At 56.1% G+C, this 14,598-nt stretch overlaps 2 protein-coding genes across 2 annotated transcripts; both read right to left on the bottom strand.

Annotated features, from left to right (window-relative positions):
- Positions 1–407: 407 nt before the first annotated feature.
- COASY (Coenzyme A synthase) lies at positions 408–11,444 on the bottom strand. Its single transcript, XM_060080347.1, is given in 12 exon segments — positions 408–760; positions 762–797; positions 905–1,051; positions 1,140–1,237; positions 1,380–1,464; positions 1,656–1,720; positions 1,805–1,994; positions 2,137–2,268; positions 2,496–2,710; positions 3,292–3,999; positions 4,390–4,490; positions 11,379–11,444. Coding segments are annotated over 10 exon segments (1,698 nt in total). The 5' UTR covers positions 3,989–3,999; positions 4,390–4,490; positions 11,379–11,444; the 3' UTR covers positions 408–727.
- HSD17B1 (hydroxysteroid 17-beta dehydrogenase 1) lies at positions 11,049–12,980 on the bottom strand. The gene is made up of 5 exons (XM_060081703.1): positions 12,884–12,980; positions 12,607–12,774; positions 12,283–12,462; positions 12,022–12,115; positions 11,049–11,556 (listed from the first exon to the last, which is right to left on the bottom strand). The coding sequence occupies exons 1-5, from the start codon at positions 12,978–12,980 to the stop codon at positions 11,076–11,078; spliced, it is 1,020 nt and encodes a 339-aa protein (XP_059937686.1). The 3' UTR covers positions 11,049–11,075.
- Between the last annotated feature and the right edge of the window lie 1,618 nt (positions 12,981–14,598).

Genomic DNA, 14,598 nt, shown 5'->3' with positions numbered 1-14,598 from the left:
TCCCGGACCTGCAGTCTTGGCCACTTCGTCCGACCCCTCCGGGGTGCAACCTCTGTGAGGCCAGAGGCCCCGCGTGGCTTGTTGTAGGATGCTCCTCCAACGCCCAGCCCAAGTCTGGCAGGATAGTTGTGGAATTGACGCTTTCAAAGAGCCTGTTAGCCAAGTCATGCTACTTCGTAAGCTAAGCAAACTGAGGTACCTACAAAGTCCAGAACGTATCCAAAAGCACACAGCTAGTCAGTGATAGGGCCAAGACTGCCCTCAGTCTGGCTAGCTTCAAAAGCCATGCTCTTAACCACTGCATTCCTGGCTTCCAGCTCAGGCCTGGGCCCTGCACTTGTGGCTAAAGGGTCGCAAAGATACCCAAAGGCATTGGAGCAGGAAGTAAGCACCATACAGGCAGCACCTAGCAACATTCACCTTTAATTCTGTAACAAGTTTCAGTGTGTGCCCTGGCCCCAGCCCACCGTGGGTGCCCCAGACCTGTGGGCAAGAGCGAGGATGGAACACCGCTAGGGGGCCTGCTCCCCCAAGAGCCACGGTCTCAGCGTTGGCCAAACACTGGCAGGCTGGGTAGGCTTCCTGTGTCCAGCAGGCCCAGCCCTGCCCTGCCCAGCTTAGCACAGAGCCCTCTAGGCCCCAGCTAGGGTGAGCTTCAAGGCCCCAATTCGCCATCATCACTGGATCTCTTGTCAGCTCCAGGGGTCAGTTCGGCCCCACAGAGAACTCATTGTCCGTCATGGGCCTGATGGTGCCTCGGAGATGCGCTTCTGCAGGAGGGCCCAGGCTTTCTCCACCTTTGGACAGGCCAGAATGTTGGGAAGAAGAGAGGACAGGGTCGGTCGTACAAGCATCCCCTGGAGGCTCCCCCCCCCCCAAGCCCAGCCTCTCCCTGGGCACCGACCTGGCACTGGGTGACGTGTGGCTCCCACAGGGTGCTCAGCACCACGTGGCTCTGGTCCACAAGCTGCTGCCCACTCATCTGGCTCTGCAGCCGGCTTTGAGCCGCAGCCTCACTCAAGCCATCCCTCTCCACAATGCGTCGTACAGCCTGGGCAGACAAGGCATTCATCAGCCCACTGGTTCAGAGCAGGATGCGGGCTACAGTGGGGATAGAGTGGGGGGTGGGATCCAGATACCTCAGTCTCAGGGATGACAACGGTCCACACCTCATGGACCATGTTCTGCCAGCCTGCTTCAAGCAGCATGGCGGCATCAATCACGCACACATGCTTTCCTGTGGGGAGACCCCAGTCACTGCCAGCAAGCACACCTTGCCAAGGAAACACAGTCCCAGGGAAAGCGGATGGTCTGATTTAGGGTGGGGAAGCTCCCGGGGGGAGATTCTGCTTAGCTGTTCCCTTGGGCTGCTCACTCACCCTCAGCCATAGCCTGCTCCATTTCCTCTCTGGCCAGCTTTGCGATAACTGGCCACGTAATGTCCGTGAGTATCTTCAGCTGCTTCTGAGAAAGGGGAGGGAAGGGGTGGGCAGAGTTTACCCTCCCCCGGAGGAGTTGGAACCAGCCCGAGGGAGGAGGTAGTTGGGAACAATTGAGTGGAAACTGGCATTCTGGGCCAGACCAGAGAGGTCCACTGGGTCCCAACCTCTGGGTCTAGTAGCAGCTGCAGAGCCCTTGGAGAGGTGTGTGTTTACCTTGTTCCCAAACACCCGGCTGCCTAGGACCTTCCTGTTGATAATGCCATCTTTATGGAGAATATCTGGATGACAGAGACAGAGGACTGGGCAAGGAGGCCAGGCCACCTCCTCACGTCAGGCCACCTCCAGCCCTCCCCGGTTATTACCTGTTCCAAAGGCTTTCACAACCGGCTGGTAGGCAGGACCGCCCGGGGCATAGGCCCGGTGGCCCAGGTGGTCACTGTCGATAACATATGCCCCCAGGCCCTTCAGCCGCTGAGCTACTGAGCTCTTCCCAGAGCCACTGATGCCCGTCAGCCCAATCACGTAGAAACCTGGGGGGAGCTCTGGCCTCTTCTACGGGTAGATAAGAGGGAAGCCCCCAGTTACTAGGGTCCCCAGACTCAGGTTTGAGGCTGAACCCTTCCGTCTCTCCTCTCCAGCATTCCCAGCCCACCCATGCAGGGGAAGGGGCGGGAGGCGGGTGGGTTAGGCTTACATGTGGAGGCCGGAGCAGGTTTCCCAGCATTTGTTGGCGGAAGCTGGAGGAGCTGACTTTGTCCTCTTCGTTTTCCTTGTGGTTTAGGTCCTTCAGCAGCTGGATCTGGTACAAGGTGAGCTCCTCCAGGTCCTGAGGCAAAGGAAGAGTGAGGAGGGAGAAGGAGGGGTGAGGTGAGGACGCATCTACCACCTTATCCCCCCCTGCCTACCCGGAGGGCAAGCTGGGAAGTTCCTCCTTCCCTCTTCCCACCACCTTGAGCCCTCTCTTCCCTCCTCTGGGGTCATGTACTTCCAACAGCCCCCAGTGGCCTTCCCCATCCCCATCCACTCCCTCTGCCAGTCTCCCTCAGGGGTTACATTCTCAAGGCGGAGGCGGTTGACGGCCATCCCCCCACGATAGGTCTCCTCGCTGACCACCAGGAACTCCAGAGAGGGGTCAGAGCCAGCGGGCCCATAGGGGTCCAGCAGGGGGATGATATCAAAAGTCAAGGAGGGCTTGATGTCCACCAGGAACTCACTCAGATGTTCCACGCGTTCTGCGTAGGGTTGGAGCAGCTCAGGGAGCAACTTGCCTGGGGAAGGAGCCCAGAAGAACAGTGAGATCTTTTTACTGGGGAGGAAGTGTGTGGGCCAGTTTAGGGGAGACTGTCCCTAAGCATCCTATCTCCAGAGGGGAGCTGGGCAGTGGCCTGTGACGGGGGAGCTATGAGGAGGCAGCCCGCAAGCACAATAGTGCTGCAAGGGCTGGCGCGTGTGCAGAGAACTAGCAGGGCCAGGAGGCATCAGAGTCAGATGGAGAATCCCAAGAGCCAGAGAATTCCGAGAGGCTCCTCTGACTGCCTGTGGCACTGCTACCTGCAACTTACTCATCCATTTATTCCCAGGGACTCAAACTTTAGGATTCATCACCTGGAGAATTTGTTTAAAAGTGCAGGTTCCTTGGCTACACATTTGGGGGATCCTGATTGAATGGTGACTAGACCACACACCTAGAAAGCTGCATTTATTCATTTAACAAAATTCCCTCGGTGCCAACTGAGCGCCAGGCACTGTGACATTTGGGAGTGGTGGGAAGTAACGGATGGCCCCACCCTTCCTCAATCTTGGCCTGGGGGGAGGGTAAGACTGCCCTAACTCAGTCTCTGTCACTCACTCTTCAACAGGTCTTTGTCTGCTACTCCCACCACAAGCTGCTCCTGAGCCAGGAGGCATGCGACGCTGAGCAACACCTTGTGGGCATTGTGCAGGCGGTCAAAGGTGCCACCCACAGCACCGCGCTGGTGGCCACGCAATGGCTGCTTGGCAGACCTGCCCTCGGGGGAGGCTGGGCTGATGGTGGAGAGTAAGGGGACGTCCAGGGACCCCACGGGCAGAACTCCAGGCCCATAATCGGGGTATAGGAGCACTGAAGACAGTTGCGGACAACAGCTGTAACAGCTGGTAGCATAACGCTCGAGCTGTTGCTTGGCTGGGTTGTACTGGCTTCCATCCAGGGTCTGGAAGTCGGTCAGCACCACTTCCGGCGGGTGGGCCAGGTTCTGGACTGAGCTGGTCAGGGGAGGGAGAAAGCTCTGGGTTCGGATATTGGTCAGCAGAATTCTAACGTCCAGGTGCCTGTGGACGTCGGCGCCAGCGTAGAGGTGCGTGATGAAATCGATAACTTCAAACGTGGCCTGCACGGGGCTGGACTGGGGCTGAGCCGGGCCGCCCAGGCTCATGCCCGGTTGCAGGTGTACATAGAGCGTGTGATTCACCAACCGGGCCGCCGAGGTCAGGATGGGGGCCAGGCGAGGGGCCAGGGAGGTCAGCGGCGTTGTCAACACCAGGAGGCCCGACCGGAATACGGCCATGCTGCCCAGGCCTGCGGACAGTCAGGGAGACGAGGCGAGGGTTACTGAGTGGTATGTGTCTGAGGCCGAAGACTGTAGGAGGACTCGGACCCAAGAGAGGGAGACCTGGAGCAGGGATGGCGTTCCCAGTGTGGATCGAGAGGAACCCGGGGGAGGGGACGGGACCTGGCAAACGGCGCCTCGGGGCTGTGCTCTAAATCTCGGTTTTATCATCTCTCAGACACAGCGGTGAATTCGCTGAATTGCGTCGAAATCCCGGGAGGGGAAAACTCGGCAGGAGCCCCTGAGTCATAAGGCTGGGGATCCAGAAATCCTGGGCGCTCTTGCTGAGCGGCACCGGGATCTTCAAGGAATCGGAGGAGGGTACTAAAGGGGGACGCTCAGGCTCGGGTCCTACTTACTGAGAGCTCCGGGCCTTGGTTCCGCTTGCACCACCGCGAAGGCTTCCCCAGCCGCGACCAGTTAACATTAGTTCCGGTGCTGCGACTCCGAGCTACGGAACCTGAGAAAGGCCAAACATCTCAACTTCGGTTCGGCGAGGGATTCTCGCGAGACTTCTCATGGGGTGGGACGCCTGCATTGCTAAGGAGCGGAGCTCGGGGGCTTGGGAGATGCGCGGAAACTTATTTCCAAAACCCAGCCTCACGGGGCCTGGGCCGAGTAGGTCAAGGCGGACTTGAAAGCCCGTTTCACACGGGTGCCCTTCAGACTCTGAGAGAAGAGGTTGGCTTCAGCCAGGTCCCTCAGGAGACAGCGGCAAAGGCGGAACTAACACCTGGCTTTCCTGAGTAAATCGCGGGGACGGAGGTGGGGGTCGTAGGGTAGCGCTTAAATTAGGTTTCGGCGTCCCCAGAGCCCTCCTGGCGACCTCCCAGTCTGAGGATCCTCATGTGGGAGGTCACAGGACAATTCCATCCAAGCCCCCATTTCACAGATGGAAAAATTGACGCCCTGTGTGTTCCAGGGACATCTGGGGAGGGAAGGACAGAGGCCATGTGTCGTGGCTCCCGTGCAGTGCTCTCCACATCACCCAGAACCAGTGACATGACAACATCACCACACAGCCTGCCCTCCTGAAGCATCTGCATAGGACTTGGGGGCTCGAGGTCCTCACTCCCTTATAGCTTGGATTATTCTAACCTGCAGGGAGGCTTGTCCCAATATGGGGGGTCTCCCTGGGCATGTGGGACTCTGGAAATCTATAGAGGAGGTGCAACAACTCCTTAGGGAGTTGGGAATGAGACAGGCCATCTGTGTTCCTATCTTTGAAGGGCCTGATCAGGCCACATTCACTGCAGGAATGAAAGCCAAGATACTCCAGACCGCCCCCATCACCTGGTATGGGACACTAATATCCACGCTGAGCCCAGTTGTTGAACAAGACATTTGTGATGTTGGGCAATCCATTGCTGATCTAGAGGAAACCAACAAATCCCAGGAACAGTTACATACTGGCCTGCAGGAAAGACCCAAGACAGAGAGGGAGCTCGAAAAGCCAAAAGGCTATCCTGAAGGGCTGTAAAGGGTTTGGTAAAAGTAACCCGGAAACAAACGGGGTTTGACCTCATTGCTGCTGGGAACGCAACTGAAAAGATACATCGGCCATCCAATGCTGTGTTGGTTGGCCTGTGGGAAGCCTTAAAAGCTGCATAACATTTCAGAACTGCCCACTTGGCCCTACCATCCCTGATGCCCTGCCCGCTCCAGCAGAGGCCTCAGGGATTCTCCTGTTTGAGGTGGGTGCCTCCCACATGCCCAGGTTATAGGATGCAGGCCAAGACTGCTTCCAGGTGAGGCCCATTGGAGGCAATCGGAGGCCTCCTGTGGAGCTCACTACTGGTTGATCTTCCAGAAATAAACAAAAGGTGACAGCTCTGGGGACTTCCCTGTGGTCCAGTGATTAAGACTCCACGCTCCCAATGCAGGGGGCCCAGGTTCGATCCCTGGTCAGGGAGCTAGACCCCACATACCACAACTAAGACCCGGTGCAGCCAAATAATTAAAAAAAAAAAAAAGTACAGCTCTGGTGGATACTGGAGCCAGACGTACTCTAATTTCTTTTTTTTTTTCCTTTTTTTTTTTTTTTTTGGCTCTGCCGCACAGCTTGCTGGATATTAGTTCCACGACCAGGGATTGAACCCGGGCCACAGCAGTGAAAGCACCGAGTCCTAACCACTGGACCGCCAGGGAATTTCCCCGGATGTAGTGTAATACACGGTCACCCTCAGAAGTTTTCTGACCCCCTCAGCGCCACTGAATTATAGAGCGCAAATGGTTATAGTCAGGAAAGTCCTTTTCATACAGCAAATTGGGCGTTCTGCCTGCCGCTCCACACCCTGAGAATATGAGATTTTTTTTGAATTTTATTTTTTATACAGCAGGTTCTTATTAGTTATCCATTTTATATATGTTAGTTTATATATGTCAATCCTAATCTCCCAATTCATCCCACACCCCCGCCACTTTCCCCCCTTGGTGTCCATATGTTTGTGCTCTACATCTGTGTCTCTATTTCTGCCCTACAGATGGTTCATCTGTACCATTTTTCTAGAGAGAATATGAGAGTTTTATCACTCTAATACCAGAGAACATAGTGGGCATTGATATCCCACAAGGTCAAGCTCTGCAAACCTATGTCTGCGAATCTGCCTCTGGGTTAGAGTAATCAAACCAGTGATGAGGGGAACACCAACTGGGAACGGTAAGCCTGCCACCCCTGGGGAAGAGTGGAAACTGTCAAACAATATCAATTGCCTGGGTGGGTGGGGCTTAAGGAAATAGAAGAAACTATTCCAGAACTGCACTGAGTGGGAATGGTACATTCTGCCCATAGTACGTTCAACAGCCTGGTATGGCTGGTAAAAAAGCCAGATGGCTCATGGCGGATAACCGTGGACTACAGAGAGTTGAACAAGCCCCATCCATGTGTCTGTGCCCAACAGTGCCACCGTCTTCAATACCTTGGCTGCTGTCCTAGGAACGTACCATGCGGTACCTGACTTAGCGAATGCTTTTTTCAGTCTACACCTGGCCACTGAGTCACAACATCAATTTGCCTTCATGTGGGAGGAGCAACAATGGACCTTTCAAGTGCTTCTTCAAGGCCACCTGCACAGCCCCACCACATGTCATGGGATGGTAGCCCAAGACCTGTCCCTATTCTCCTTCCCCACATCAGTAAAATGGGCTCATTACATTGATGAGATGATGTTACCATGTGAAGACTTGCCTCTGCAGCAGGACCTTCTGCAGACTTTGCTGGAACATCTGTGAGGACAAGGATGGGCGGTGAGCCCTCAGAAAATTCAAGGCCCAGGCACCCGCGTAAAGTTTTGGGGAGTTGTTTGGTGGGGTAAGATGCGCATTGTTCCAGAAGCTGTGATTGATAAGGTACAAGCCTATCTGACCCCTAAGAATATGAAAGAGGTGCAAGCGGGACTTCCCTGGCGGAGCAGTGGTTAAGAGTCCGCCTGCCAATGCAGGGGACACGGGTTCGAGCCCTGGTCTGGGAAGATCCCACATGCCGCGGAGCAACTAAGCCCGTGCGCCACTACTACTGAGCCTGCGCTCTAGAGCCCGCGAGCCACAACTACTGAGCCCACGTGCCACAACTACTGAGCCCACGTGCCACAACTACTGAAGCCTGTGCCCCTAGAGCTCATGCTCCACAGCAAGAGAAGCCACCAACAATGAGAAGCCCATGCACCGCAACGAAGAGTAGCCTCCGCTCACCACAACTAGAGAAAGCCCCCATGCAGCGATGAAGACCCAACGCAGCCAAAAATAAGTAAATAAATAAATAAATTTATATATATATAAAAAAAGAAAGAGGTGCGAGCCTCTGCAGGGATTCGGGGGTTTGGGGGGACTTTTATTCCCCACCTGGCACAGTGCCTCCATCCCTTATGCTGCCTGATGAAGAGAAGGCGCACGTGGAACTGGCGGTCAGGGCATGCCTTTGAGATGGAAAAAATACTAGTGAAGCAGATCGCAGCTCTGGGCACCTCCCAAGCAGGGCAACCGTTTAAGTTAGATGTGTCTGTGACTTCGGAACACACTGTGGCAGAGACAACAGAAGGAGAGGAGAGGAGAACACCCTTAGGATTTTGGCCCCAGCTCTGGGGGGTGGGTACAGAAACCCCAATGCACCCCTCATAGAGCAACAGCTCCTCACAATGTACACAGAACACCCCACCAGCTATAGCCTCTCACGAAAGAACAGCATATCATGGTAAGAATGTCCCTTCCTATCAAGGGCGGGGTTGAGACTGTCCTATGGACCCACCTCTGCCATGGCTCAACCCCCACGTTGACTAAGTGGCCCATTTGCAACAGAGGGGCACCCTGTCTGCCAGCCCACTGTCTCTAGAAATTCAAGTGCTGCTAGGTCCTGAAGACTATGTAGATCCTCCAAATTCCCCTGCCTCTATACCTGGGGTGGCCCCCCGCAGCCTGTAGAGAGGCGGGGTGGGGCAGGGATCCCCGCTGATGCCTGGTATACAGTTGGGTCTAGTCGGGTCAACCCACCCACATGGACTGCAGTTGCTATTCTGCCCAACACTGACACCATGTGGATGGAAACAGGAATGAACTGCAGCAGCCAATGGGCTGAACTCAGAACAGTTGGGCTGTTCTAAAGGGATTAACCCTATGGCTTGGACAAAGGGAAGCTGAGAGATGGAAGATCAGAAATCAGCCCTTGGGCTTCCCTGATGGCGCAGTGATTAAGAATCCGCCCACCAATGCGAGGGACATAGGTTCAAGCCCTGGTCCAGGAAGATCCCACATGCCGCGGAGCAACCCATGTGCCACAACTACTGAGCCTGCGCTCTAGAGCCCACAAGCCACAACTACTGAGCACGCGTGCCACAACTACCGAAGCCTACGTGCCTAGAGCCTGTGCTCCATGACAAGGGAAGCCACTGCAGAGAGGCCCGCACACCACAACGAAGTGTAGCCCCCGCTCGCCACAACCAGAGAAAGCCCACGTGCAGCAATGAAGACCCAGTGCAGCCAAAAATAAATAAATAAAACAAATTTTAAAAAAAGAAAAAGAAATCGGCCCTTGTACAAGATGTGTGAAAAGACATTTGAGTTTATCCACAAGAGTCTGAGGCAGTCCTCACCGTCTTCCACATCCTGGCTCATAAGGCACTGACATCCCCTGGCAATCAGAAAGCTGATGCCCTAGCCAGGGCACAAGCCCTAGCAACTGACCCTTCAGTAGATACAGCAGATTGGGTGCATTGAAAAAGCAGCCACTGTAAAGCCTGGGTGGGATGGCATATTGCCAAGGATACCTGCTTGCCCTTGAAATATGGTGACTTGGTTAATGCAGTAACATCATGACCTATGTGTTCTAAACAATGCCCGAAGCAACTGCCAAAGGAGTCTGGGGGCACGCATGGGAGTTCCCCACCAGTGAGGGATTGGTGGTTGAAACATGCTACACTTGGAATGGAACATGCACCATTAAAAGAGGGGAGAAGGTGGGAATTCCCTGGTGGTCCAGTGGTTAGGACTTTGAGCTTTCACTGCTGAGGGCATGGGTTCCATCCCTGGTTGAGGACTTAAGGTTCCACAAGCCACGCGGCCCCCCCCCAAAAAAAAGAGGGGAGAAGGTGAAGGTCTGGTCTGGCATATCCCGCCACGCGGCCCCCCCCCAAAAAAAGAGGGGAGAAGGTGAAGGTCTGGTCTGGCATATCCTGCCACGCGGCCCCCCCCCAAAAAAAAGAGGGGAGAAGGTGAAGGTCTGGTCTGGCATATCCCGCCACGCGGCCCCCGCCCCCGCCCCCACCCTCACAGCTGCCGGTGTTCCCTCCCCAGCCAACATGTATGGTATCAAGTGCCTAAAGCTGCCCCCTCCTTCTCTTCAAGGCCGGGTGGCCGCGTTCTGTTTTCCACTGTTGCGGTCATTTGGCCGCTGTCTTGTCTCCCTCCATTGGCCTGGGGGAAATGTTACAGCACACAGAGGTGCCTTACTAGCTACTAACTGCATCCAGCAAGCCTTAAATGATAACCAACAAAGCCCGTCCTTAGGTCTCTAATGAGAAAGCCGTCCTCCAAACTAGGATGCCTTCAGACATTATTACTGCCACGCAAGGAGGCACCTGCGCCGTTATCCGGAGTGCTGTGTACCTGATGAGTCCGCTAACGTTTGTTCTTCACTAAGCCCCTCCTGCGGCGCCCCTCCTGCCTTCCTCTGCCTGCAGCTCCTCCCCTAGTCTCTATCTCCACCCCTCCTCCTCCTCCGGCACCCAACCTCACAGGAAGTTAGGGGGACATTGGCTCTGCAGCCCTGCAGGCCCTGTAAGTGGCTGCTGCCACTCCAGCTCCTTTTGCTGCCTTCCGGAAGGAGGGCGTGGACCACAGGGCAGCTCTGGAGCCTCAGCGTGACCCCCTGGTGAGAGGCAGCTTCTGGGCGAGGGGGGACCTCTCCTGCTGAGTGTGGTCTTAGGGCAGGGGGCGAGGAGAGGGGTGGGTGGGGCTGTCTCCTTTGGGCTCACTTAGCCTTGTTTCTTCCTTACACATCTGGCTTCCACATGGGAACACAATCACAATAGTAATGCCACTAGTAGTAGTAATAATAGTCGGGGCCTGCTATTAAGACTTCTATACCGGCACTTTGGGGTATTATCTCAATTAATTCTTATCACAATCCACGACATAGGTATTATACCCGTTTTGCGGGTAAGAGAACGGACTCGGAGAGCGTAGGACGTTGCCTAAAGTCCCAGGACTCGTGGGAGCCAAGTCACAAGCCGACTGTCCCCGCACCCAAGTCCACCTACCTCCTACTGCTGCAGACACCCCTCGGGAACCCAGGGACCACTCTCCCTGCCCTGAGGCGCACTTGAGGCGTGACCCTGGGCTACCTCCTTCCCTTTCTGGACCTCGGCTTCCGTAGGTATAACCTGGGCTAACACCTTTCCTGATCATCCACCCGCCGCGCGCGCCAGACACAAGTGCGGTGCAGTGAAAAGCCCCTTTTCATCCCCAAACCGCACACCCCGGGGCCGCAAAGGAGAGCGCGGGAGACAGCGGCGAACCAGGCCTTTATTTCGGGGCGTCAAGAGGAGCTCCGAGCTCAGGTGCCCCCAGTTCTCCGGCTCCGGCCTCCGCCCCGGCGCCGTCCGAGCTCTCGGCGGCCTGGTCGCCGAACACTGCTTGGTGCGCAGCAGCGACGTAGCTGAGGCCGCTGGGGTCGGAGAAGCGCAGCTGTATCAGGGGCAGGAAGCGCTCGGTGGTGAAGTAGCGCAGGGCCGGGCGCGGGGCGCGCAGCGCCTGGAGGAAGACCTGCAGCGGCGGGAGGAAGCGCGCTGGCCGGGGCTGGGCTGGGCTGGGGAACCGGAGCGCTGCCCCCGCTCCCGCAGTCCGGCCCGGCGCTCACCTCGGTCACGTCCTCCGGGTCCTGCCCCGCCTCAAGAAAGATCTGCTCGGAGTGGCTCAGGTAGCGGGAGAAGAGGTCGCGGGTCTCGGCGTCCGCGCGGTCCAGCACCCCGCCCAGGCCGCCCTCCAGCTTCTCGGGGAAGGCGGTGTGCACCGGGCCGCACTCGATGAGACTCAAGCTGCCGGCGGGAGAGCGGCGAGTGGGCGGGGGCGAATGCGAGTCCGGGAGGGAGGGCCGGAGGGGGGCTGCGCCCGGCTGGCGGGCGCTTAGGGTAAGCCGAGCGTTTGAAAGCGGTTTACTGCCGGAAAAGCGCCCCCACGTCCCTTGGAGGGTGTGAGAGAGGCTCTGGCGTCATTATGCCACCCTGGCTGGGGCACTTAACAGCTGTGTGACCTTGGGCCAGTCATCGAATCTCTCTGGGCCTGAGCTTCCCACTAACAATACCGACGCCTCACCAGCTAGGTCGGCAGGTGGAGTGAGAGGGCAGGTGCCAAACGCCCAGTACTGTGCCTGGCACACAACAAACGGGAGCCGCACTAAGGAGGGGCCAGGGAGGACGCCTGAGAGCGGTTCCAACAAAACAGGGTGCTGGGGTTCCCAAAGTCAGGGTTCAGAGGGTCCCGGGGGCGGGGCGGTGACTCACTGGACCCCGAAGGGCTGCAGCAGAATCGCCAGACTCTCGCACAAACCCTCGATTGCAAACTTGCTGGCGCAGTAAACGGCGTTGAAGGGAAGAGCTTGGAGGCGAGAGGAGGCTGCTGAGGCGCGTCGAGGTGGGGAGCCGCGGGGAGCGGGAGGGGCCCGGGGCAGTTTCACCAGGTCCCACCCCTTTTATCAGACCCCCGACTCTCCCGTTGAGCCCCGCCTCCTGCGCGCCCCTGCTTCTCCCCCGGCTTCCACTCACCCATCAAGCCTCCCATGCTCCCGGTCACCAATATGCGTCCCGAGCGTCGCCGCTTCATGTCCGGCAGGAAGGCCTGCAGCATCCGCACGGTCCCGGTCAGGTTCACATCCAGCACGGAGCCCACGGTGCCCTCCTCGTGTGCCTCCAGCGGCCCCACCAGGCCCCGGCCTGCGTTACATACTGCGGGGAGAGAGACCGAGCTCCGCCCGCCTCACGCACGGCCCTCCTCCCCGCCTGTCCCCTCGTGCTCCCTGGGCCTCGGGACGTCTTGGTTTGGACACAGGGTGAGGAAGGTTCCTGCACTAGCTTTGCAGGGAGACTCACCCAGCACGTCCACGCGGCCCTCGGTCACGCGTGCCCGGGCAGCGGCTATGGAATCTGCGTCCCTCACATCCAGCTGCAACATCTCCAGGGAGCCGGGAGGGCACCCTCGGGACCGGGCGGCCTCCCAAAGTGGGCCCTGTGCCGTCAGGTCCCTCAGCGTGGCGTACACTGGAGGTTCAGGGAGAGGACGAGGCTCTGAATTTCGGGCTTACAGCCCTCCCTAGACCCCCCTGGACCAGAAAGGAGCTGGTCTCTCCACCCCAGTCCCCTCATGTACCTTTGAAGCCCTGGGATGGGTCGGACGCCAGGCGCAGGGCCAGGTGTAGGCCAATGCCGGAGGAACAGCCAGTGATGAGCACCACGGTGCGGTCCATGGAGCTGTGCGTAGGGAGAGGCCCCGGGAATGCTGGGCGCTGATCTCTGGGATGGATATCACCTGCTTCGCCCCGCCCCTGCCCGCCGGGTCCCCACCCCTTGTTATGTCTGCAGCACAATCCCAAGGCTGAGACCTCCTGTGGATCCCTGGCCTTCTCTCCCCAGCCTACTCTAGGTCAAGGCAGAGTTGAGGCCACCACTTAGAACACCCCTTCTTTAAGTCGCTAGTCAGAGGGGGGGGTGAAGCTTTGCAAACAGGAGTTTGCAAAGTGCCCATGTGGGCACTGAGCACCCTGGGCAGATCTTTGCCTGGCAAGCCTGTCCCACAGGGACAATTATAGTTGCCAAAGTTTGTTGCTGAGGGTGTGAAAGTAAATGTTTTGGAAGGCCGTTCTCAGTTCAAAGGTCAGGGGTTAGTTTAAAACTGAGGGGGGCTTCCCTGGTGGCGCAGTGGTTAAGAATCCGCCTGCCAATGCAGGGGACACGGGCTTGAGCCCTGGTCCGGGAAGATCCCACGTGCCGCGGAGCAGCTAATCCCGTGCGCCACAAGTACTGAGCCTGCGCTCTAGAGCCCGCGTGCCACAACGACTAAGCCCACGCGCCACAACTACTGAACCCCGCACGCTTAGAACCCATGCTCCGCAACAAGGGAAGCCACCGTAATGAGAAGCCCGTGCACCGCAACGAGGAGTAGCCCCCACTCGCGGCGTGCCGCAAACAAATTAATTAATTTTTAAAAGAATATTGGATAATTGGAGCTGAGCGCTCAGGAACTTGCCTGCTGCCAGGCTCTCGGTTTGAATTCATGCTACCTGAAAAGGAAGACAAGCTTTTGCTAATTGGACATACTTCTCAGTAACCGAAGGAATGGAGCGAATACTAAATGTTTCCCCTGGGGAGGTGTCCTGTCTCTTCAGGGAAACCTGGTCAGTATTCTGTAAAGTTACCCTGGCCTAAGTGATTACTTGTCCTGACCAAGGTATTTATTAGGCTATTTCAAAGTCACAGCATCCGAAGAATGTCAAATAGTTCAGCTAGCCACAGAGCCTAAGATCCTGTATCTCCTGGCACTATGGAAACACCACACCACTGACCTAAGTGATTCACTGTTTTCAGTTTTTCAATATTTTATCAATATAAAACTATTGCCACATCCTTATGCTTTCTTTTATGTCCTCTTCAACCTAGGAGAGGCCTCAAATCTAAAAGTATTCTCTATTTCTCATCATTAGCACGTTTTAGCTTTCTAAATATTTGTATTTAACTCTTGTTTCTAGGGTTTTGTTTTTGCAGTTTAGAAACATTTAGGAATATTAGGACTTTATCCCTTCTGCTTGATACAGCAGGGGTGAACTACTAGCCAGTCTAGCCTAAGAGAAAAGTGAAAAGATTCTTCACCAAGCACAGTGATTAACCCAATACAAGTTAGATTTAGAAGGAATGTTATTTAAATTACCTCTTCTAGCCTGAATATATGAATTCTTTCAGATCAGGAAAGATTAGAAAAAGAAGCCTAAAAACTCTCAACAATGTGGTAAATGAAAATGAGAAGCAGCAGCAGATTATAATTTGGTTTATGGGATGTGATGGATGTGCTATGATAGGAAACCTGAAATG

The sequence above is a fragment of the Mesoplodon densirostris genome, chromosome 18 (assembly GCF_025265405.1).
Source record: "Mesoplodon densirostris isolate mMesDen1 chromosome 18, mMesDen1 primary haplotype, whole genome shotgun sequence".
NCBI lineage: Eukaryota > Metazoa > Chordata > Mammalia > Artiodactyla > Ziphiidae > Mesoplodon > Mesoplodon densirostris.
Note: the sequence above shows the minus strand (reverse complement) of the source record. Positions and strands in the feature narration are given on the sequence as shown.

Excerpts from the sequence above, each read along its gene's own strand:
- HSD17B1 (XM_060081703.1), bottom strand. The coding sequence starts at position 12,980 with ATGGACCGCACCGTGGTGCTCATCACTGGCTGTTCCTCCGGCATTGGC. Across the intron at positions 12,463-12,606 it reads GGGCCGCGTGGACGTGCTGG|TATGTAACGCAGGCCGGGGC; the intron begins GTGAGTCTCCCT and ends CTCTCCCCGCAG. Across the intron at positions 12,116-12,282 it reads GAGCATGGGAGGCTTGATGG|CTCTTCCCTTCAACGCCGTT; the intron begins GTGAGTGGAAGC and ends CTCGCCTCCAAG.